The 24,342-nt window shown below is 38.1% G+C and overlaps 2 protein-coding genes across 5 annotated transcripts in view; one reads left to right on the top strand and one right to left on the bottom strand.

Moving 5' to 3' along the window:
- Positions 1 to 1,962: 1,962 nt before the first annotated feature.
- On the top strand, positions 1,963 to 9,968 carry prkab2 (protein kinase, AMP-activated, beta 2 non-catalytic subunit). The gene is made up of 8 exons (XM_060870865.1): positions 1,963 to 2,103; positions 4,954 to 5,132; positions 6,606 to 6,763; positions 7,440 to 7,533; positions 7,742 to 7,856; positions 8,182 to 8,315; positions 8,404 to 8,472; positions 8,643 to 9,968. Exons 2-8 carry the CDS (start codon positions 4,980 to 4,982, stop codon positions 8,718 to 8,720), a joined length of 801 nt encoding a protein of 266 aa, XP_060726848.1. The 5' UTR covers positions 1,963 to 2,103; positions 4,954 to 4,979; the 3' UTR covers positions 8,721 to 9,968.
- A 1,163-nt stretch (positions 9,969 to 11,131) lies between these two features.
- LOC132846214 (myomegalin-like) overlaps positions 11,132 to 24,342 on the bottom strand; it is a 54,831-nt gene continuing 41,620 nt past the window's right edge. The window contains exons 31-49 of one of the 4 annotated variants that reach the window (XM_060870853.1): positions 23,866 to 24,074; positions 23,382 to 23,617; positions 23,130 to 23,184; positions 22,428 to 22,669; positions 22,045 to 22,131; positions 21,777 to 21,953; positions 20,537 to 20,758; positions 20,301 to 20,432; positions 19,537 to 19,653; positions 19,072 to 19,261; positions 18,798 to 18,922; positions 18,032 to 18,277; positions 17,330 to 17,431; positions 16,666 to 16,871; positions 15,821 to 15,964; positions 15,567 to 15,705; positions 15,225 to 15,271; positions 14,988 to 15,042; positions 11,132 to 12,826 (exon numbers count right to left, since the gene is read on the bottom strand). In XM_060870853.1, the coding sequence (XP_060726836.1) occupies positions 12,705 to 12,826; positions 14,988 to 15,042; positions 15,225 to 15,271; positions 15,567 to 15,705; positions 15,821 to 15,964; positions 16,666 to 16,871; positions 17,330 to 17,431; positions 18,032 to 18,277; positions 18,798 to 18,922; positions 19,072 to 19,261; positions 19,537 to 19,653; positions 20,301 to 20,432; positions 20,537 to 20,758; positions 21,777 to 21,953; positions 22,045 to 22,131; positions 22,428 to 22,669; positions 23,130 to 23,184; positions 23,382 to 23,617; positions 23,866 to 24,074 (2,853 nt within the window). In that variant the 3' untranslated portion in view covers positions 11,132 to 12,704. The remainder of the gene's footprint in view (positions 12,827 to 14,987; positions 15,043 to 15,224; positions 15,272 to 15,566; positions 15,706 to 15,820; positions 15,965 to 16,665; positions 16,872 to 17,329; positions 17,432 to 18,031; positions 18,278 to 18,797; positions 18,923 to 19,071; positions 19,262 to 19,536; positions 19,654 to 20,300; positions 20,433 to 20,536; positions 20,759 to 21,776; positions 21,954 to 22,044; positions 22,132 to 22,427; positions 22,670 to 23,129; positions 23,185 to 23,381; positions 23,618 to 23,865; positions 24,075 to 24,342) is intronic. The other 3 variants (XM_060870828.1, XM_060870836.1, XM_060870844.1) reach the window with 3 other exon arrangements.

Here is a 24,342-nt window from a genome sequence, read left to right as displayed (position 1 = left end):
TGCAACCTGGTGCAATACTGTATGTAACAATATTACGTGTATTGTGAAATATTGTGCAAAACAGCAATTGACTGAAATGTGAAACAGCATGTGCAAAGATCAAAAACAGTGTGCAAAACAGGATATAAACAGTTTGATATAATGGTGCTGTAGACATAGATGTAAATTGGAAGTGTGTCCATACAGTTGATTGTGTGTGTGTGTGTGTGTGTGTGTGTGTGTGTGTGTGTGTGTGTGTGTTGTGCTCGGTAAAGTTCAGTTCAGTTTTTGAGGAGTCTGATGGCTTGTGTAAAGAAGTGTTTCTGGTCGTGAGGGCCCAAATGCTTTGGTACCTTTTTCCAGACAGCAGGAGGGTGTGTGAGAGGGGTGTGTGGGGTCATCCATATGATATATGGATATATGGTCATCTAATGTCCATGATAGAGGGAAGAGAGACTCTAATGGGCTTCTCAGCTGTCCTCACTATACACTGCAGGGACTTGCAAGCCAGGTCGGTGCAGTTCCCAAACCAGACAGTGATGAATGCTCTCAGTGGTACCTCTGTAGAATGTAGTCAGGATGGGGGGAGGGAGATCGGCTTTTCTCAGCCTTCGTAAGAATTAGAGAAGCTGCTGGGTTTTCTTGGTGATTTAGCTGTGACCAGGTGAAGTTCTCCGCTAGATGAACACCAAGAAATTTGGTGCTCTTGACGATCTCTGCAGGTGATCTATCAATGTTCAGCGGTGAGTGGTCGCTCTGTGGCAGCTTCCCAATCAGGTGCTGAGGGATGATTGTGTTGATTGCTGAACTAAAGTCTATGAACAGCATTCATACGTGTCTTTATTGTCCAGGTGGGTGAGGGCTAAATAAAGGGCTGTGGCAATGGTATCGTCCGTGGAGCGGTTTGGACAATACACAAATTGTAGGTAGGTCCAGTGAGGGTGGTAACTGGGTCTTGATGTGCCTCATGACGTGCTTCTCGAAGCACTTCATTACAATGGGTGTGAGTGGGACGGGACGAGAGTCATTGAGGCAGGACGCTGTAGACTGCTGGACAAGGACGATGGTGGTTGTCTAGAGGCATGCAGGAACATTTGCGCTGATCAGGGAAATGTTAAAGATGTCAGTGATGACATCCGCTAGCTTTTCTCCGCATTCCCTGAAGAGCAGAGGTGGCTTCTGCTGGCCAGGTTTTCACCTGCTTCAGAACCGGTTTAGAACGTCTGACGAGCGTTCTGTATGCTGGAATTAGCATAACAGAGATGTCTCCTCTTCCAATAGTTGGAAGTAGTTTTGGTTCCAATTGTTTTGGTGGTTTGTCTATATTTAACTGAGGGGAAACCCATGTTTAACCTTATAGAGATCATATTATGATCTGATAAGATTGAGGGTTCTATTTTTGTATCTTCGACTTGGCTGGCAAAATCATTTGATATAAGCCAAAAGTCTACCCTGGATCTCCTCGATATATCTTTATTCTTTATATATCTCTAAGTGAACCGGATTTTATTCTGTTTTTTTTTGTTTGTTTGTTTATTGTCAGTTATTTTAGTTGTTCATTTGATAATAATAATAATAATAATAATAATAATAATAATAATACATCTCGTATTGAAGTTAAGAAATTTAATTATATTGATTCAATATTTGATTTGATCACAATCAGAATTTGTGACGTCTGCAAGCCTTTCCACACTGAGGCAAAACAGTCATTGGCCAATAGCAGAGGGGTTGAGGCGGGACAAAACAGTCATTGCCCAATAGCAGGGGGGTTGGGGCGGGACAAAACAGTCATTGGCCAATAGCAGAGGAATAAAAACGTTAGCATGTGATTGGCATTTTCTGAATTAATATTTAGAATAATTTAGACTACACAAATATATAAATAGCTAAAGCCTAAGTACATCACTTATCATAATTTCGATGTCCACCAGCTGAAATAATGAAATTAATATAAAGAAGAAGTAAGGAACTGGCATGAACTCGTCATACTGAGTGCAGGATTAAAACGCGTTCAGTACGGTTTCTATTTTGGACATCCGGCATGCCGTAGATATCGAGTGAAAGTCAAGAATGTTTTTAAAGTTGGAGCAGAAAATAAAGAAGTAAATCCCGGATTTTGAGGTGAGACTGTGTGCGGAATGTCTTTTTCGCTCTTAAAAAATAAATTAAACACATTTGTTGAGTTGTTAACTCTTTCCCCCCCTAGTCCGAAAAGTATCATGAGCAAAAGCTCATTAAAATAACGTTAGCTAAAGTGTTTGCTAAAATTCTTTGCACGTCGGTCAGTGCTAGTGTTTACATTCAGGGCTGATTAAGATGAGATGTGCTTTTGTTGGATGTCATATGTAGTGTATTTGTGTCAGAAGTGGAGCTGGGTTAGTGTGTCTCCGTTAGGTTTAATGACAGCTGCTAACTGTAAAGGGTTGATTAGCAAAGTACCTGTTGTGTTTCTCTGTATTCATCAGCAATACGTGTATCTGTGTTCTGTACAGCGAGAACATTTCATTAACTTCATAAATTCATTAATTCACACTCACACAAACTTGTATTTACACGAAGGAATGGGATTTAATCCATCTTCACCTCAGGTACAAACAGACCAGTAATATTGGCTGTTCACTGACCTTCCAGTCAGGAAGGTCAGAAATGTTTCAGTGAATTTGTGTAACACTAAAATAACTGTTAATAACGTGTTTAAAGACTGACATCTCCAAACTGTAATAACATGATCATGAGAAGGCGTGTTAGTTCTGGGGTTATATTTTGGCTTATGAATGTGAAAATGTGGTAGACTAGTGATTAAGGTGTTGAGCTACCAATCAGAAGGTTGTGAGTTCAATCCCAGGTCCACCAAGCTGCCACTGTTGGGCTCCTGAAGAAGGCCCTTAACCCTCAATTGCTTATTTATATAAAAATGAGATAACTTAAGTCACTCTGGATGATAAGGGTGTCTGCTAAATGCTGGAAATGTAAATTTATTTTGTAAAGCGTGTGTTGCTACTAACCAGAAGGTTCTGTGTTCAAATCCCTCCGTCGCCATGTTGCTACTTCTGGACCTTACAGATAGACCTTAACCCACTGCATCCTGTAATAACATCTTTTAAAGACTGAAATCTCCAAATTGTAATAACATGATCGTGAGAAGCCGTGTTTGTAATAACATGATCACAAGAAGCCTTTCATGGTCTTTTACCAGGGTTTCCTATGCAAATTTATGCATATGGCTTATGAATGTGGGCATGTGTTTGCCCAGAGATTAAGGTGTGAGCTACCAATCAGAAGGTTGTGAGTTTAATCCCAGGTCCACCAAGCTGCCACTGTTGGGGCTCTGAAGAAGGCCCTTAACTCTCAATTGCTCATTTGTTTAAAAATGAGATAATGTAAGTCGCTCTGGATGATAAGGATGTCTGCTACGTGCTGGAAATGTACATTTATTTTGTAAATTGTGTTGGCTACTGACCAGAAGGTTATGTTTTTAAATCCCTCCATCGCCACGTTGCCACTGCTGGACCACAAGTTTCATTAGCTAAAAGTGTCTGTGAAATGACAATGTAAATTTAAAAAACGATTTAAAAATGTAAAATTGCCTGTGAAATCAAAATTAGTCTTTGAGAGCTTTTTAAACCTGTCATTTAGTGTTACAGACACCAATTTGATAGACTCTCTAGAAATCTAGATATTGCTTTTTATATATTGCATTCTATATAGCTTCGTCTGAGGTTAAATGCTAACAATTTTTGATGACTCATCCATGTAGTAGTTGTTGTGGTCATCCAATTAAAGCACTTTGAATGAATAGGTCCCGCCCCCAAGACTAGTACTGCCTCCCAATTGCACGACTTACTCTATGCTGTAAAATACATACTTTTGACTATGCAGCAAATGAGTTTGCAAGTCCTGGAGTCCCAAATGACTGTACACTGTGCAATTACACAATACACTATGTACTCTATTGTCCAGTGTATGAATTTTAGAAGGATAGTAACATTAAATAACTGCAAGCTTTAGTACAATAAGGTGATTTTTGTTTATTTAAATGTAGAAAGATGTGCGCTTCAACTACCTAAATAACACACTTTTCCCTGGTTGAATAATTGTTATCTGTGTAATTGTGGTGCAATGTTTTGCTACTTCAAGCTAATTGAGAATGCAACTCCATCTTTGTTCATCATTTGAGCACTGAATCGTGCTGAATACGTGGCTCATACTGAATCAATTCCTGTTCTCATGCTGTTTCATGGGGATTTGCATGGCATTAGCAGTAGTTTAGGAAATGCACAACTGAATGCAAACTTTTCATTGTTACCTCCTTACTAGAGATGGCACTGAGCAGATACCCAGAATTATCATCATTACCAGGCTGATGCCAGTGAATAATGGATCATATATCAGATAAAGGACGTTATATGTCCTTTATCAAATGGCAAAGATTGTAATTGTAAAAGATTGAAAGACATTTATTTTGGTAAGATGAACTGTTTACATGTAAAGAGACATGATTGTTTTTTATTTTGTCCATATTGATTGCTGAGAAAACAGACACAAAAGACAAGCCATGCTGGTCAAACTGGTAGATCATCTTTGGCAGCTGGTAGAATTATTTCCCAAGTTGCATAATCCTGCCAGAATTGAGCATGTGCTTGATATTTTTGATTTGCGTAAATGTTATGCTGGTTTCTTAATGCGAATCGGTCTACCATGTGGAATTAGTAGCTGTAATTTTCGGAAATTATTTCCTTTACCAGCTTGAACAGCTCGACCTGTGTTTTGGCAGGTGGATGCTGCTCAGAATTAGCTAAGATTTTGAAGCCAGGATTGTAGCACCTTTTTTGAACAATTTACACCAAACATTTCTCAAAGCTCTTTCCACTTCACACTTATGACACTTTTCTTCCCTGGTAAAGTTTACACCAATCTTTATTTGCTTGAACATTTTGTGCAACCCTTTGAATTCTTTATTATCCTGTGCAGGAAAAGGCGTCTCTCTGTTTTGAATTATGGGCAATACCAGTGACCGTCTAGCCACAGATCGCCATGTACCAAAAGCCCATCGCTCAGACGGTGTTGTCCATAAAGACCATGAACCCAGCAAGATGGTGGACAGCACAGATGACCCTAACATCTTTAATACACACGGCCCTGAAGTAAAGGTATAGAAATGAAAACAAGTACTGCAGTGTTTCTTTCCAAGCAACATGCATGACCCAGTTACTCAAGACTCTTAGCAGGATTTGAAATAATAAATAAAGAGTTGTTGTAACTCATGGTTTTCCATGAATGTGTTGCGTGCTACCTTTGTAATCCAGGATCTATGTACGCCTTAATCTAATAAAAAAGCAGGTTTGAAATCCCTGCACAGATAATGCTAGAAACTAGGGATGAGCGAGTACAGCATTATCTGTATCTGTATCTGTATCTGTTAACCATATGAATTATCTGTATCTGTATCTGTACTCGGAGTGGGTGGGGCCTAACCCAGAAGTAGGCGGGGCTTGTCTTGAAATGGGCGGGGCTTTAACCGGTATGTTATTTTAAGCATGCAATTGATATGGGTTGATCAGAAATTGTTATATTTATTGCTGATTAGAAAAATATTTACAGGACAGCATCAGGATTGAGCTTCAGGTCAATGGTTTTGATCACGATAGCAAACGAACTATATTACAGAACAAGTTTTGCAACAATGAAAACAAAACAATGCAGTGCAATTATGAAGTAAAATGTAATGAACAACATAACTTTCTTTTTTAACTTTTAATTTTTTGATCAGTGTGGTTCTTTTTTATTTTTTTATTTCCACACCAGGTGTGTGTGTGTGTGTGTAGCTTAATAATTAATTTGTAATATTTATAACACTAGCTTACTACCTTTATGTTTTTATGAAATACAGCAAAAACGTGTCAGACACTCAGTGTCTGGTTACAGGTTAGAGACAGCTGAAGGTTTAAAGAAGAAAAAAAATCTCCGACAGGCAGAGACACAATGCGAGTCGCATTCTACCAAGCAAGCACCACAAATCCACAAATGCACAGAACGCAATTCACAAATGCGTGCAGTGATTCACAAATGCACAGAACATGATTCACAAATGAGCAGGAAGCCATTCACAAATAAATACAATTAAATATATATTTATAATTTTTTTTTTTTATTTGCAAATCCCATTTTATTTGTTTGTGAATTTCATTTCTTTTTGTGAAATTTGTAACATATATTTACGGTTTGCTTAAAAAAATATTTGTGAAACTCTTTATATTTATTTGCGGATCATAGTATATTTATTCAGAATAACGAAACAATTCTGACCCCATATTGACTGTGAGTGAGCAGAGCGACACACAGCAACACAATACATCTGTATGTGTGTAGGGGAGGGGCGCTGTGACTAGCCTATCACAGAACGCTGACACAATCAGATACCCAATGATGATTTTCATTCAATCTGAGCACAGATATTGACTCGTATTACTCGTATAATACTCGTACTCGGCAGAAGTGCTTTATCCGTACCGGATGCTCGTTTTAGCCGAGTATCCGGCTCATCTCCACTAGAAACATGTTGTTGAACATTGTCTTCTGAAAAGTCCATACAGAGCAAGAATTAGTTTGATCTGTTCTCTTAGGCTCCAGTAGAGAAGGATTTGCCTCCAGATTTGAATGACCTGGTGAAAACTAGCCACCAGGAGCGTCCAACTGTGATCCGCTGGGCAGGAGGAGGGAAGGACGTCTATATCTCTGGCTCCTTTGACAACTGGAACACCAAGATCCCACTTAATAAAAGGTAGTACTATGAAAATGTTGGCACATTACTGTGATGTAAGAAGAATAAAGTACATTATATGTGTTAGAAAAATGTAGTGTAGTTACTGTGTCAGGTTTCCCTATTTTGAATCACTCCCTATTTTCCTTTTACAGCTCAAGTCAATTCAGTTTTCTCCATATAGTGCCTTTAACAGCTTTACAGACGGTGTAAATTTTAAAGGTATAAAATTATCCACAGTTAGCAAGCTTGGCATGACAGCGGTAAGGAAAAAATTTCTGAGATGATATAAGGAAGTAACTGTGAGAGGAAACAGGATCAAAAATGGAACCTATCCTCATCTGGGTAACACCTAATAGTGCAGTTATATATAATTTCCCTTTTTAAAGCGTTCTACTTGTGCAACCAGAAAAAATAACAATTTTAGTTTTAACAGGAAGTCTATTTTGCTGAAGTTATCAGCCTCTCATTCTTTGTGGTAATTGCAGTCTTAATGCTATCACAGCAATTTTAGTCCTAAGCCATCATAGCCAAAGGGATTGTATTAATCACAGTCCAAGCGATCTTCATGGTTTCTCAGTGGTACCATCCACAGTAATCTCATGTATGCACAATCTGTTGTGTTTTAGTGTTTACATAATCACACTGTTAAAGCAGAGACCCTTCCATACTAATCAATTTTCTTTCTCCACAAAAGCCACAATGACTTTGTTGCGATCCTGGACTTGCCCGAGGGTGAACATCAGTACAAGTTCTTTGTTGATGGCCAGTGGCTTCACGATCCATCTAAGGTAAAACACATTTAAACCCGGAACTTAAATAATGAGCTGTTTCCGCATTATTATTTTATACTTTTAATATATAACACTGCATTAGACATCTTTCTTACTTCCTCCTAAAAATATCTACAAAAGTCATAACAGTTCAACTTTTACTTGTGGAACAAACACTAACAAACAGTTGGGTCTCAGATGAAATAATGAGTCTTTTATTCCACAGCCGGTTGTGACCAGTCAAATGGGAACCATCAACAATTTGATCGAGGTGAAGAAATCTGACTTTGAGGTTTTTGATGCGTTGAAGGTGGACTCTCTCGAGTGCTCAGACACCTCTGGTAAGAAGTGTTAATGCCGTGGTTTTGTCATATGCCGAACTGATTTGGTCTGAGATTTGCATCACCTGAATGTTTTGTGTTTTAAAGCACACCAGGCAAATTAAGTAACCGCAAAATATTAAAAGGCAGATTTTTATAAAGGCAAATCCCCATAGAATGTTTTCTCACCACTCATTTAAAAATAAAAAACACACTAGGCTCTAGTTCATCTTCCATCATGAAACCACAGTAAATGCGACTGTCTTAGCATGTTGGTGTATCAGTGTAGCAGTCAACATTTTAGAAGCAAGCTCTGTCTCTTAACAGGAAGTCATTTCTTCTTTAGATCTGTCCAGCTCTCCTCCCGGTGGTTACGGACAGGAAATGTACATGTTCCGACCAGAAGAGCGCTTTAAGGCCCCGCCCATCCTTCCTCCTCACCTCCTTGAAGTCATCCTCAATAAAGACACCAACGTTTCAGTGAGCTAACAACAAAGCATGAGTTAATCCGTTCTTACAATTTACATCATATTGCGACTGATCCTCTTTAATATGTTTTGTAATACAGTGTGATCCTGCTCTGCTGCCTGAACCCAACCACGTCATGCTCAACCATCTGTATGCACTCTCAATAAAGGTAAGAGAGTGAAAAGTAAAACTTTTCAGCATAAGTATTGAGGTTTCTTTTTAAACTTAAAGTGGCTGATTCTGAATATGACACTAAGTGTATAAATGCATATTGTAAATAAAAATAGTGTCTACTCTGTCAGTCTCTTTAACTTTCTGCATCTGCCAATGTTTCTTTAGGATGGTGTGATGGTCCTCAGTGCGACTCACAGGTATAAGAAGAAGTACGTCACCTCTCTGCTATACAAACCCATCTGATCGTCAAAGTCTCTGCTGTAATCCTGCATCGAACTCCATCTAGCTAACCTTGTGCTACACACCCAGCTTGCAGCGGTTCTGCTGGCTCTTATTCGCACACCAATAAGGAGTGTGTGTGTGTCTGGTTGTACAGAATATGATCAGGGCTACTGAAGTGTACTTCACACCTAGTGATTGCAATCACAAGCTTTTCAAAGCTGTTTTGATTTCCCCCTCCCTGTAGCTAAAAAGTGGAAGCTAAAGTAGGTTTGATGTTTTAAAACAGAATGATGTGGTTTTGGCAGGTTTTAAAATGCTGTCATGTTAAATGATGTTGATGTATGACTGAGATGTGCGTGTCATTTTAAAGTTTCCAGTGTTTTATTTATTTAACTTGTGATAATCGCATGACTAAGTAGGACAAGTGCTTGCAGTCCAAAAAAAGAGGGAATTTGAAGGTGTGTTTAAGTTATCGGATGAAGACTGAACAGGTTGAAGGATTTTCTTTCAAGGCTAAGGCTAAGGGTGAGTTTGACATCAATAAAAGATTTGAATCAGCTTTTTCCTCCTTGCAGTGGTTAGCATGAATCATGCTGTCAAATGAAGCTGGTCACTGATATGCGATATGAATATTAATAAGTATGTCTCGAGTGTGTGCACATGTGTGTGCGTGAACCAGCACATGGGAGCTGTTGCCTTTCACTGCGATTATGTAAGCACTTTAACCCTGTATTCACTGTGATGGGTTCAGAAGGAAAGCTTTTTTCAGTTCCTAAGCTATGCAGTTGACAAATCTAGTACTGTAGGCTCCAGCTGAACACGCACAATCTGCTCATCATTACGATAACCCAGTGAAATATTTTTATGCATACTTTGTATTAGTAATTCTTCCCATTTTATGCATTGCAAATGTTGGTTTACTGTATTTGTAGTGAGATGATCCGGATGTGTTGGTAGTTATCAAGGCTGGGGTCTTTTATAAACGTTGTTTGGTTTTCACTGATGGTTCTTTTTCACAGTTGTTTTTTAATGATACTTTTACGTGCACTGAGATATTTATGGTGTTTAAAATCCCTCCAAAGATGTAGTGAAATGCTGTAGTGTGTTTGGAGTGTGCATCACAAAAAAGTTTCAGTGCTTATGTGTGAATTTAAACACTTGAATTTAGCCTGAAAGGTTTGTTTGGAAAGCAATGCAGCATATTTTATTAAGTCATGCTGTTTTTGTGTTGCTTTACTTTGTTTGCAAATAAAAAGCAGTACTGCATGACATTGATGTTTTTTTGTTTCTGTTCGATAATATCCTCGGCTCCAACGCCGGAGTGAAACGCAATACAAAAACTGTAACAGCGATATGGTGAAAATGTTCCACACTGAAAAGTTAAACCTTTCTTTATGTGATTTCTGCTTTTTTTTAAAAAATGAAACTTGTGTCAGGAGTAAATGGCATGCAGCATTGCATTACATTTATCACTGTGCTGAAGTAATGCCAAACTGAAATGCAATGCACTTTCCAACACTAGTGTGTGTAAGGGTCCGGGTGAGTAAATACAATTAAGGGGTGAAAAGTATAGTGAAAGATATGTCCTTGTGCTGGGACTCCAAACAGTATCAATGGAGGATAAAATGTGTGTGACTGAGGTAAGCATTTGTGTGGGCCAGTGCTGCAGATGTTCCAGACAGTTCAGTTCTCCTGTTTCCCCTTTAGCACACGTGCAAAATCATGTCGTGACAATCAATGCATCACATACATTCGTGATTTGTACTCATGGCTGTACTTTCGGTGGTTTTGGTTGATGTCCCCTGCCTGTTAAATTTACCCAGTGTTCCCAGATTAGTCTCTGGATCCACAGCTGTACTGACTGGGATAAAATACTGAAAATACTGAAAAATTACTGAAAATAAATGCATGTATAAAAAATGTACATTTGTTCAAATCCAAAGTTTGACAACTTTGACAACAGAATGAAATGAGTAGAGACAGGGACCCCAATGCATCCATGACCTTTTATTGTATTACACAAACACATCAAGTTTCCGTAGCAACAAATCAACCTTCAGGCATTATTTACACAAAATACAGTTTTCAGTTTTCTCATGGCTGGTTACAGCGTCTGTCCATCTTCTAGCTTTGCTTCACACAAATTCACTTTGAAAATGGCTTCACTTTGGTATTCTTCAAAACCTTTTTTTATAGCAATTTAAAGCCAAAGCATCCTTAAAGCATCCTTACTAAATGCTTCTGGCTGAAGTTATCTGATTAATTAATGATAACTTTTGTAATGATTTCTTGGTTCTTGCTGAGAAAAATGCTGAGCGCAAACACAGCCAGGCTTGTTGCTTAAAATGTTTCAGTATCTACAACTAACAACAAGCAGTCGCAAAAAGTGTTTGGAGGATTTTTTTCTCGCAAATGAGAGCGAATTATAATGGCTCTCTGACTTAAAGGCAAGCAAAGCAACATCTTGAGGTTTATAACAACAGGCATTAAAACCTGTGACTTTGTGTGAACTAGCATAACTGCTAACACTAGAGCTTCACTGGCAACTTAGGAGCCGAGAAGTAGCATATTTCGCTCCAAGAGAAGATTAACACTGTGATTAAAAATATTGCACAGCTACCCAAATACTGAACCATTGCATATAGAGAAAAATCGTGACGAGAACCGCACAATGACTTGTGGTATGGAGTGATATTATATACAGCACTAAAAAAGCAAGAGGGAAAAAAAAACAAACAACAAAAATACTCAAGCAGCTAAGGAACACCTCAAACTGTAATGGGCTACTTATATTCGTGGCATCAGTAGCATAACTATGGACCCACCAGATCCTTGCCAAAGTTTGTTACTGCATTTTAAGCACACAATTTTTTCCCCGCTCTATTCTACAGTATATGATGCCCAATTTCACAAGATGTTACCAACATTTATTGTGTCCTCGCTGTGAAATACTGAAACATGGTTTGGTCCTAATTCACACACTCAATTTTTAATAAGTTTGACGAAAATCAAATGTGATCGAGCGACAGGAATCACTCTGTCCGAAACGTCACTTTTATTTAAGATGGCACTAAAAAAAAAAATCTAAGCAGCGTCTTGGTTAATGACACGGACAAGATAATACGAAAGGGAAAGTAGGAATTCAAACTTTGGCAAGTATTGGTGAACCTCACCTTACAGCACAACACAAAGGTGATATTTCTCTGTTTTTTCTCTACCTCCCACATGCAAATACTGTCCAAGAACAATTTCAGTAGTATTACAGGATAATATGAGTAAGAATACAAGTCATAATATTGCACTGACGGTCTTTCATTGTTATAAAACACATAGTTCCAGTGTCAGTGAACGCTGGCACAATTGCATTGCACATGCTTTTATGAGCTCGATTAAAGCGACAATCAGCGACGGCTCCGACAGCGAGTGCCGGACAATAATGCTTCACCGCTAAACTTGACAAGTGTTGGATTTAGTGCACTGTGCTCTTTGTCAGTTAACTCAGAGCTTATTGTGAGTAGACGTGGCACGTTTTCAGTGATGGCTGCTTAAGCCTTCAAAGTAGGCACCGGTTAGATCCATACAATACGATCCTGAGGATCTGTCTCAACTCGGAAATGTGGCTTTTAGTGTTTCTTTGCCTCAAATCCCTGAGTTTCTCAACGGGATTTACTGGCAGTATGTGTAGCTGCAACATAAATACTCCATTTCCCCCATTCAGTATAAATTCTAGGTTCTCCTGGAGTGAATGATTCAGAACAAACCGGTTAGTATTACTGCACTAATATGAAAACACACACCTGAACGCGTGTATATATTCTATAGCAGCCAGGACACGCGCATTATCCGCTTCACAAGGCAAAGTATAGTTTTTTCACCAAGGCAAGGCAAAAGATAAGGGCAGGGTAAGAAGGGATAAGGTGTAAGAAGATAGGAGAGAGGAAAGATTATCTAAGAGGATAAGGCAGGGGGGTGAAAAGGTGAGGTGGAGCTTGTTCAGGACGCCGCTTAGTGAAGGCACTCCCTCGCACGCTTCTTAGCGAGTCTCGGACTGAAGGTTTCCACGGCGATCACAGGGGTCACGCAACCTCTATCAGAAGACCCTGGGAACGCACCTTTGAGGACGTGACCTGAAAAAAAATAAAAACACAATCAGATCTAAACTGAGGTTAAATTTAAAGCTTTCGGGTTAGCCATGTGCAGAACATCACCCTGTTAACAAGAAGAAGCAGCAATCTGTACAGTTTCCATTAGTGTGTAAGTTTATTTGAGGGTGAACAAATCATAAATTTATTAGTTGGACCAGGAAACTGAAAAAGCTACAAAGTAGGGCTGGGGAATATGACAATATAATATCCATACTGCAATGAATTACATCACAAAATACTTTTCTGTGAGATATAGTGTATCAGTGTATACAGTAGGTAACATTTTTGTTTTTTAAAACTAACAAATACAAATTGTAATTGTATGATTTGAAAACCCATTATAATATTTACATTTAAAAAAAATTCCATTATCTCATTAAACTCTATTTAATTCCATTATCTCATTAAACTCTATTATCATATAACATTAATATATAATATATATATATTATAATATATAAACCCGATTATTTAATGCTACTGTTTTGGTTGCAGTTTATTGGCAAAACTCTCCCATGATACATATCATAAAAAGTTCTTCTATGTGATATGATATTTTTGTTTATTTACTGTATATGGCCCAGCCCTACATCAAAGTGCTGGTGGGTTTTGGATATCTGTAAACCTTACTGACGGTGTAAAAAGTGGTAGGTAGCAAAAGATAACATCATAAGGTGGGTTAGACAGCTGGCTAAGTGAAATGAACAAAACATCAGCAGGTTGTTGGCCAATGGGTGATGAGACATGGTGTATTCGCTTCATATCACCTGCAAGAGACATTTGAGTCTAGCAAGTGCACTTGCAGGAATAGTAGCTGTGATAGTTTTGTGCTGGATTTTTTTCCGTTTCTACTGCGTACTAATAAATCTACAGAGTAAAATATGTGTTACTACCAAATAAATCCTATCAGCTGATGTGTTAAGTGCAGAACAGGCACCACTGTTGAGCATATTAGGCTTAAAAAAATGCTCAGTGAAAAACTGAGGTTTTGTAAGTCAGTAAGGAGTTCTCTTTTCTTTGGTTGTTGAACCTATTTTCTGCTGAGAAATTATAAATAATGTCCAGGCCATGTCTGCCTCTATAATTATAACACGTTGAATCTAAGATTTTGATGTACTCTGTAAATATTGTGTTTGATCTCACAACCAAATCAGTTTGTTAATAAAAATTACATTTTTTAGTGTTAACAATGAATAAGAAGGTTAATACAGATATAATAACAAAATCTGTTAATAAATATTTATTTTGATTCATTATGGCGATTTTCAGAAGGATGAAATGTCATGCATGCTATTTATTTACTAATGCAGACTTTTCCAACTTTCTGTGGTTCTGTGTGTGAAATTCCTCCAGATGCTCTGGATAGTTCCCCTCACAATAAGCATGTTTACATGCATAAATCCAGAAAAAAATAATAATAATTAAAATTTTAAAATAAATCCACCAATTTTATAATTTTCTACTTTTTTTGATTGAAAAAACATTTCCTCAGCTGAGAGTTTTTAAGTGCAAATTCCACGTTATATTGTATTTCTATGAGCTTATAAAATACTACAGAACCCAAATTCATTTAATGGCTGAATTCATTCAAAACACAAGTTTTAAAAATTATATTTACTACAGCCCTAATCTCAAAATTCATACATATAGAGACCTTTGAATTGTTTTATAGAAATACAGTTTGCATGAGTTGAGTTTGCAGAAATCTCAGGAAATACAGGCATATTACAGCAAATAAGTAAATTATTAAGAGGAATTCCTGCATCAGAGAATCTGAGATATTTGGTAGATATTTATTTGAGCTGGCAGGAGGATTATATTGGAGCACTGGGTAAAAGTGCTATTAAATTAATGATATAATGCTGAATTATCCGTATCTGTGTCCACGTTCTGAAATCAGATAGAGTTTCTATGATTAGTGTGCATGTAAACACTCAGTGGCAGGTTACCCTATGCCTGTCATTATGAGCATCCAGCTCTGTCACAGCTCCTGTTACTGTCAAAGAGCACAAGGCCAATGGGGAGTGAGACAGAGCTGAGAGGATGAGGAAGTGATGTCATGGTTAAGCAATGAGGGCAGAGTCAGTGCAAGCACAGGCACAGAGTGTCACGCAAAGCAGCACGGCAGAGACCAGACTATTACCATGGTAAAGGGAGGAAGAGGAGGAGCTTAAAGAAGAAATCCTGAGCTCGTTCTTCTGGATTCACACAGAGAGAAAAAAAGAGAGAGAGAGAGAAAGAGAGAGAGAGAGAGAGAGAGAGACGTAGAAAGTAGGAGCAAGGGACACAAAATGAGGACACAAAGACATACCAATGTAGTGTCTCTCATCCACACAGAGATCTATATACAACTTAAAAACTACTGAAGCTCCTTCCTTACCTCCAGATTGGCCCTGGCTTTTTTCAGGACATCTCGAGTCCTGGACACTGCAACATAAAAATATGACATAATCTTGTTGAGAGGACTAAACAATCATCACATACATCTGCCACTTTTTTCAAACTACATGAAGCACTGTTTTGATAAGAGTTTGGGTGATTATATGAGACAGGTCCATTTTTACAGCATTACAGTATGAAAGCCGGCAATCATGTTCCAATAAGCACACAAGGGCAGCCGGTGTGCTGAGTTGAGTTGCCATTTTGATATTTAATCTCATAAGTTATCATCAGCTAGTGTCCTATTCCTCAGTGTTGTGTGATGCAGCGGTGCATGACTGACGTTGGCTGACAATGAATGTCTCCATGCTCTCTTTAGTGCGGCTGGTGCTCCTCAGTCTCTGTATAGTGTTCTGCAGGACCTCTTCCTGCTCCGCTATCCTCATGCGCAGAGACTGGATCTCCTCTTTCATCAACTGCTCCTACACAACCACATGAATGTGCATGCTATTAATTGTAGTAGGGTTTTAACGCTATAATATAAACAGCAGAAAAGTTGAGGTGTGAACTCATAATGAGCGAAGCTGGAACACTGACTTTCTGGAGATACTGGGTGGGGCTGTCACTGCTAGGAAGTGCCGCTCTCCAGAACATCTTAAGCAAGGACATGGCCTCCTCCAGAATCTGCCTCAGAGTCTTGGTGTTGGATAAAAGAGTCTTCACACTGGCATAATCCAGAGCCTGGGAAAAGAGAGATTCACAAAGCGGAGGCAGAAGAGTTTGTAATGAAAAAAGCAGCATTAGAAAGGTGAAATATTATATAGTATATTAATATTTTATATAGTATAGTATATTAAATAGTATATTATCATACAATTATCGCTTCATTTACTAAAATCAACACTCTTGGCTAAAAAAACTCAGGTACAGGTCACAAATAATGAATTAAAAATGCAATAATACTGCATAGATTAAAAAATAAATGAATAATATAAAAAATAATAATAATAATATAATTATAATAATAATAATAATAATAATAATAATAATAATAATATAATTATAATAATAATAATAAATATAATAAACATTTTTATATGGCTGCAATTTCTGCATCTTGCTAAAAACTAGTTTAAATGAAATTTATTGTATTTTAGGTAAAATAGAAATGTGAAGCCCTCACTTAAAATGGCGCAAACAATAAAAAAATAAAAAATATTAATTAAACATTTACAATAAAAAAAACAAATATATTTGATTTATTATGTATAATGTAAAAATATAATATATATCATACCCATGATATACTGTATTTAAAATTATTCAGTGTATTAAAGAAGGCCCTCTAAAATTTATTCTAGGTTTATAAGCAACAGTAACTGCTGCTTCTTGCAGTCTGTTCTGGAAATCTTGTACGCTGTAGGACAGAGAAGCACACTGACCTTCCCTGTATTGACCTCCATTAGAGCAGTGTTAAGGCAAGTATTCAGCATGGACTCCATCCTGTGCACCAGACCTTTGCCCTCCATAACCTGCTGCTGTAGAGCACTAAAGTCATCCACGTGCCCAATGGCATGCCGTCCGTTCCGGTTAGCGAATGAACCATCGGAGGCATCGCCTTCCAAATCTGCATGAGGTTCCATTGAGTCTGAGACAAGGAGTGTAAGGGGAGAAGAGATAGATCGTTATTAGATTATTAATCATTTTTCTCCACAGGATTTGCACAGGTTGCCCTTATTTTTAAATAAGAAATAAACCATGGACATCATCTTGTTTTCGAAGTGTACAGTACCAAATAAATGTTGCGATCAGACATCTTTGTGACTTTACTTGCAACATGCGACAGTAACGGTATGTTAAATATTAATCAAAATTTTTGGAAAAGCATCACAGTCAGTTACTCCATGAAGCTACTGAGTATAAATAAGTTGTCAACAATAAGCACTTCAACAATTCTGTTCAGTTCAATGCTTCTCTGGTTTTAAATAAGCTCTTTAATTAGCAGTTTAGTAAGTTCGACTTTACACAAACTGTCAAAAGAATCCATTCTCTCAAAATGATTATTAATCAGTACGTTAATGTTGTTAACTGTTAGCATGCACACACCGTTAGCTGTGAGTGAGCTCTCCTCAAGCTCTGAACACGGAGAACACGGGGGACCGGAAGGGAAAGGACCAACGTCCCTCACTGGAGGAGAAGGAGACGGGTCTGCAGAACACACACAAGCAAGTTAACACACACCGTGCACGATAATCACCGTTATCAAGGTTATCACTGTTAGAAAAGGTACATTTATAAATTCTGTATATTATTATTTTAACATTTAGAATTATTACCATATATAAGAACAAAAACGGACAAACTAGTCATATGCCTCTGCTAGTTCTCATACACACTGACAGCTAGTAGGCATTTTAATTTTATTGTATTATTACGATTGCAGCTGCTTTGTTATTTCTTCCTTGTGGTAGTTTGTAAGTAAATGCTGTTCGAAAAGAGCCCTTGCAGTGTAATCTCTGAAGTGTTTCTTGCTTATGTCGGATTAAATGGTGACGTGAAATACATCACTCTTTGCAACAAAGTTTGGATCACTATACACATTACTGGTAAGGACTTACCCTAAGTGTCTGTTACGACCGAAATAAACAATGTACAGTATGATTTTTCATACTTTCCATGTTACAACTAGACAACCAGACACTGACATCCCGGTTATCATTAACACATTGTGTTAGTGACACAAATCACTTGCTGGAACTAACATGCTTCGCTGTATAGCACAGCCTGTGAGAGCACAGCCTGTCTCACCGTGCAGCAGCTGCCTCCTATAGAGAGCGTCCCGAAGAGGGCTGGCTGGTATGAGGGATGATGGTCTCTGCTCCAGGCTGGCGGAGTTGATTTGTTGCTCCAGCTGTTTCTGCAGCTGTATCCTTAAAGCGCTGTTCTCCTGAACGCTGCGCTCCAGCTGGGCCCGTAGAGCCCGGACCTCCGCCAGCAACTGGTTTAGTTCTCCCACAGCTGGAGCAGAGGTGTACGGCAGTCCAGAGAGATAACCTGCACATAGAGAAAAAGTAAATAAAGTCCAGGATAATGATTCATAATTTAACTTTGTGATGTTTTTTTAATAACTCTGAATTATTTACTAAAGTACTGTACAGCTAATAAGAATGTAGTTATAAAGAGGGGGCAATTAAATCTCGATCCTGGTAGTTTCAGCGGTTGATACTTTCCTTAAAAATAATTTAAAAAATTATTGTTATTCTCAAGAACTGGCCAAAAGGAGCAGTGACGGTGATTATTCGTGAAAGAAATGGTTACTTGCTTGTATTACTTCTTAATCTCGCCAAGAAAATGATTAAAACAGACAAGCAAAGAATAGTGGGGATGAGACCAACAGTTGGGAAAAGGTGATAATCAGTGATTGGCCATTGGAATTAATGGTGAAAATATTTATTCAGTTTATTTGAATTTAAATATATACATATAGGGATAAACATATAAAAAAGCAGATGAAGACATTCAAGAAAAGATGACACCTGGTCAGTGTAGGTGCCATGCAGGACTTGTGTCTCACCTGTGGAGGTGCTCTTGCTCCCTGCACACACTCTGTCATATAGCTGGAGTTCACACTGCAGGGAATGTAGCAGCTGTCTGCTTTCGGAGAGCTGCTGCTGGAGGAGACTCACCTCATGCTGCAACCTGTACTCACACACACACACACACACACACACACACACACACACACACACACACACACACTTGCATCACATACACGTTCTTCAAATACGTCCAACCTTTTTGCCTTTAAATCACGTGAGTAAAGGTGTAGTTATGGCCGACTGCACTACCTGTTGTTGTGATCCTGGTTGCTCTGCCTCTCTTGCCGTAGTTGCTGAATCTGCTGACTCTGTTCACAGCTGTGCGTCTGTATCCTCCTCAGCTCCTCCTTCCACTGTTCCGCCTCTAACTCTGCCTGCTTCAGCCGCGCCCGCCCGGACAGTACCGCCTCCCTCAACTGCTCCACCTCCTCACTGTTGTCTAAAGGAAAAAACATGTATATGAATAATACAAATACATAGAAATTGTACATTTCTTCTCTATATTCGTTCACTATATTAAATCTCAGACATAAAAATTAGTCTTATCATATCTTATATAATTTCATTTCATCTCTCTAAAGCAGTCACAGTATCTGTGTTACGAACATAAACGAACATAATCCTTAGTCGGCTGATAAGTTCCCTGACAAGCATATAACCCTTGTGTATAACCCATGTGCTTCTGAATATTAAACCCCAAGTAAGTGGACTTACCCCTGCTCGCCTGCAGCCTGGACTGGAGACTCAGATTCTCCTCCTTCAGCACTCGGATCTCATTGGACAGCTGAGTGACAGTGTCCAGACCTTGGATGTAGATATTTGTGGGTGCTGCTGTGGGACAGGAAAGAAGATGCTTTTAACAGATCTGTTGCAATTTCAAAAACAAGAAGCATTACATTGAACAATATTTAAAATCTACAGTATGAAAAGATGCACCATAATGGATAAAGTGACAGTCAGGATTTTCTTCTGCTCAGTATAAAAACTATTGAATATAAGCCTATATTCTTTTAGACACTGATCCATAGTAAAGTGAATTCAAATACTGATTAGACATATAATTACAGTTAAAATAAAGAAATTAATAAACAAACTAAGTTCATATGCAATTAAGCAGAAAGTTTTTCTTTTTAAAAAAGCTCATTATCACTGTTGATTATTTTTAATTAAAATTGTAGAATGCCCAAAATGTTCAATTACTAACAATCTCTGTTAAAATATTATTGTGTATGACTTTCAATTATATTAAAATGATCCTTCTAAGGTTCTAGGTTAATGTTATATATATTTAAAAAAAATACGTATATATGTATACAAGTATGTGTAAGAGGATTTACAACATGGAGCCTAGTGTCTTAAATTCACAGAATTATTAAACAAAGCATTATAATTCGTAGGTCTAAAAGCTAGGCAGAATGTTTTATTAAATCCTGAAAGAATCTTGTGATGATTTATATATGTTTTTTTGATTTTCTTACCTCCATCTCTGGCAGCGTTGGCCAGGCGAGTCTCCAGCTGCTGTCGTAGCCTCTCGTTGGTCCTGATGGAGTCCTCCAGACGTTGGCGCAGAGCACAGATCTCACGCAGATGCTCCTCGATCAGGTCCACACCTGCCAACACAAACAAACATGGCACAATTGCAGGTTTTAAAATTCAACATCTGGCTCAGTAATTCTGCGTCACTTCATAGTAAAGCTAAAGGGCAGCGACATACCTGAATGGTTGTTTCCTGTCTGGTAACCAGGTGCTCCAGTGAAGCCTATGATTGGCTGAACCATATTGTCCATGTCCCATGGTGCATTGCTTCCTACCAGGCTGCTCTCTGATTTTTGGGGCTGGTGAAGGGTATGATGAGATAGCTGGGTGTAATGTGAGGGATCAGGAAGTACCGAGCCCATCAGTGGATAGCTGCTCAGTGAATGCGGTAAACTAAAACCTGATATCAACACACAGAAAAAAACAGGTTCAACATTCACTTGTATTCACAGCACAGGCTGAAATATCAATATGCAGACACATAAAGATGCAATATTTCCTCAGTAGATAGCAGGGCTTTGTGATTTTCATGAATTTGGGTTACTAGCCATTAGTCCCAGCATTAATTACAGCAGGCAAAGATGCTTCCATTAGATACCAGACCGAATGTTATAGACAGCATTCATAATCACAAGTGTAGACGAGAGCATTTGAGGGCAAATTTCAAAGTGAATGGTTCAAAGTGAAATACTGTTGTATTTCAGAGGGTTTGAATAAACGATAAGTCAATTTGGAGAATCTGAGAGCTGATCTCTGCAAATCCTTTTTTTTTATAAATATGTGAGCTTTTTGTGGAAATATAACAAGCTTTCTATGACTGAGTGGTTTTGTGCAAATGTGAGAGCTTTATATGAATGTGAAAGCAGTTTGTCTGAATTTGAGGGCATTTTGGATAAATAGGAGCGCTTCTTATGTAAACGTGAGAGATTTATATGTATGTGAAACAAGCTTTACATGAATATTAGAGTCTTTATATGAATCTTTATATGAATGTGAATTGAGAGATGAGATTGAATTTGTGCTGAGAGATTTATATAAATGTGAGTGCATCCTTGTGTCTGTGATATCTTTTGTGTTATTTTGTAGATTTCATCTTGTACATATGAGAGGTATAATTGGTGAATGTGAAAGTGTCTTATGTGTACATGGGATGTAAAAGTGTCAAAAGTGAGAGCATTCTGAATGAATGTAAGAGTGGTATATGAATGCGATCATTTCTTTTGTGTGGGGTAACTGTGTGAGGTCCCATAATGTGAAGGGTAAATGTGATATGTGAGACTTGTTTTATGTTTAAACATATCTGTATAATAAAAGGTTAACATATTGAATGTGAATTTAAGATTTTTGAATGTAAATGCATTTATAAATGTAAGTATAAAAAGGAGCCTAAATCGCAATACAGCAAAACACACACATACACACACAAGCTGTGTGCTCACTTCGGATTGGTGGTCTGCGCAGACCCTGCTGGTGCTGCTGCGGTGTCACTGGCCCAAAAAAGGGCAATGGGTCAGAGGTTAAGTTATTTGAGGAGTTGGACCAGAGGTGGGTCTGGGCCAAGGGCAAAGAACCATACAAGGGAGCAGAATAGACACCTAGAGATGGGCGGAGAAGGATGAGATATATGCAGATAAAGAAAACGGCACAGCTAAATGTGATCACTCAGATATGTTTCTGTGGACTGACCCTCTGTACCTGTCTTTCTATCCTTCAGTCTGTAGGGGGTGTTAGGGGACTGAATAGAAGAAGGAACAGGGAGAAAGGAGGGGCGGTCTGAAAGAGAGTTTAGGTAGGATTTAGACATGGGTTGAGATGTGATTTTCCTCAGTGAGTGTATTTATGAGTATACGTAAACTTTTAAGAAAATAAATATTTATTTTTTTCCAATAACTAACAAAGATTAGAATTTTTTTTTTACACATTTTTTTAAATTATGTACTGGTACATGGATTTGATCCACGATTCTTCTGCACTGTCTGTACATTTGTATAAATGTATGCATGTACATGCCTTTTGAGCACCTGTGTGTGTTTGTGTGTGTGTGGGTGGACGAGAGTGTGTACACATGCCTGTATCATTTGCTCTAGGAGCAGGTTCTTCCTGCGCATATTCGCTGACGGCATCCACATCAGAACACAGATCCAGATCCTCATTTATGGAGGCCCTTTCATCTGACACAAAGGAAGTGCGATCAGATTGGTCTGTTGTTTCTGAGGGGGCGTGGCTGCTGGAGGGCGTGTCAGGGCGTTGCTGCAGCTTTGTGTGGAGAGACTCGATTATCTTGTCCTTTTGTTGGAGCTCTTTACTCAACCTGTACACAGACACACACACATAAAGAAACGAAATATGATGCGCTGTATTGTTAATGACAACAAAGACGACAAATTTAAATTATCCAGTGCCTTCAATACACGGCTGCGGCCTAATCGTAACACTTTGATAAAAATAAGTTTGGAATATGCCACTTAATGTAAAATGTCTTTTAAAAGCTCTATAATTTTATTTGTCATCTCTACATTAAAGCCAAAAAAAGTGCTAAAACCTAAATTTTATTCTCCTTAAAAAATATGTGATTTTTACATTATATTTCATCATGCAACAGCACCAAAAGGTATTATTAAATCTTATTAAATTATACTATTATTATATTATATATTATTATATAAACAACACATATATATGTATATATAACATTTTATATAGTTATGGTGACTTTGTGCATCATTGTAAAAAATGCAAGATTATAACTAAATCCCAGTGGAGAGAATTACCTTAAAGCTAATAACTCGTGGCCCATTTTGTCATCCGGCACTTCTGAGCGATCTCCTGTGAATTAATTTAAAGAAAGAGACAATGGTCATGTGCGGTAATCTAATAAATATGCTAATAATAAATAATGCTCACATCTTTAGTTTAGCCATGGAAGTGTGTACTACCAGTACTAATACTAGGGATTTGTACCAATACTAAGGATTTTTTTTTTTTTTAGATGTGTTCATCTTGTAATGCGTGTGTACACTCACGTCCAGTGAGCTTAATGCTAATCCTTTGTATGAGTGAGGAATTCTGTGAAAGCTGATCTCGGAAGCTCTGGCCCATGTAGTAATCGATATCGTTGGCCCGGAGCAGCTCTTCAAACGCCTTTGTGGTGTCGCCCAGGTGCTGTGTAAGGATGTGGCAAATTCCTCGTCCCTCCCGCATCCTCTGTCGTAAGTGTGACAACTCCCGAGCCTGAGCCTGTACCAGCGTGTTGTATTTTCTGAGCAGAGATGAGAGACAGAAGTCAGATATAGGACTGAAAACAGATTTTTACACTAAAAACATTACCACAGTCAATATTATGAGAATGCTGCTACATTTTGAGTGGGTCGTTTTTAAATGTATCTGAATTTTGTGAAACTATAAAAGACCCAGTAGCATGATGTGAATGATTAGATAACCAGTCCATATAAATAAACATTAATAAATCATCCAAATGTATTTCTCAGTATAAACATTCCTTCTCACCCAGGCCATGTAGCACTCTGTCCTTCCTCTGCGCCTCTTTTTTCTTCCAGTTTGCTGTTGCGGAGTTGGTTCTCCAGTGATGCCACACGAGACATCAGCTCCTGAAGGTCCCTTTTGGACTTCAGTGGTCCAACTGGTCCATCCGAGTGCCAGCCCTCATCATCCTCCACACCACTGTGGGCTGGAGATTCTTGGAAGGCCCAGTTCACCTAGCAGAAAGAAAGAAGACCAAAATATAGTAAAGACCGTCTGTAACTTTCACCTTCTGGTAGATAAGTAATAAATAAATAGAGATCCCAGACCTGTGTGATTAGAAATGTATTATTTAGTGGCTTTTCTATTCTCAATTATTTCTCTTTCTTCTATTTTTGAAACTAGTACTTTAAAACAATTTAAGACTCATTATGATTTAAAGAAAATTAAAGAAAAATTTTAAGAAAATTTTTATGAGTTTTGGGCTTTAAGGTTTGAAATGTG

Source organism: Tachysurus vachellii, chromosome 1 (assembly GCF_030014155.1).
Source record: "Tachysurus vachellii isolate PV-2020 chromosome 1, HZAU_Pvac_v1, whole genome shotgun sequence".
NCBI classification, from domain to species: Eukaryota; Metazoa; Chordata; class Actinopteri; order Siluriformes; family Bagridae; genus Tachysurus; species Tachysurus vachellii.
The sequence above is the reverse complement of the archived record's forward strand: the minus strand, read 5'-3'. Positions and strand labels throughout refer to the sequence as shown.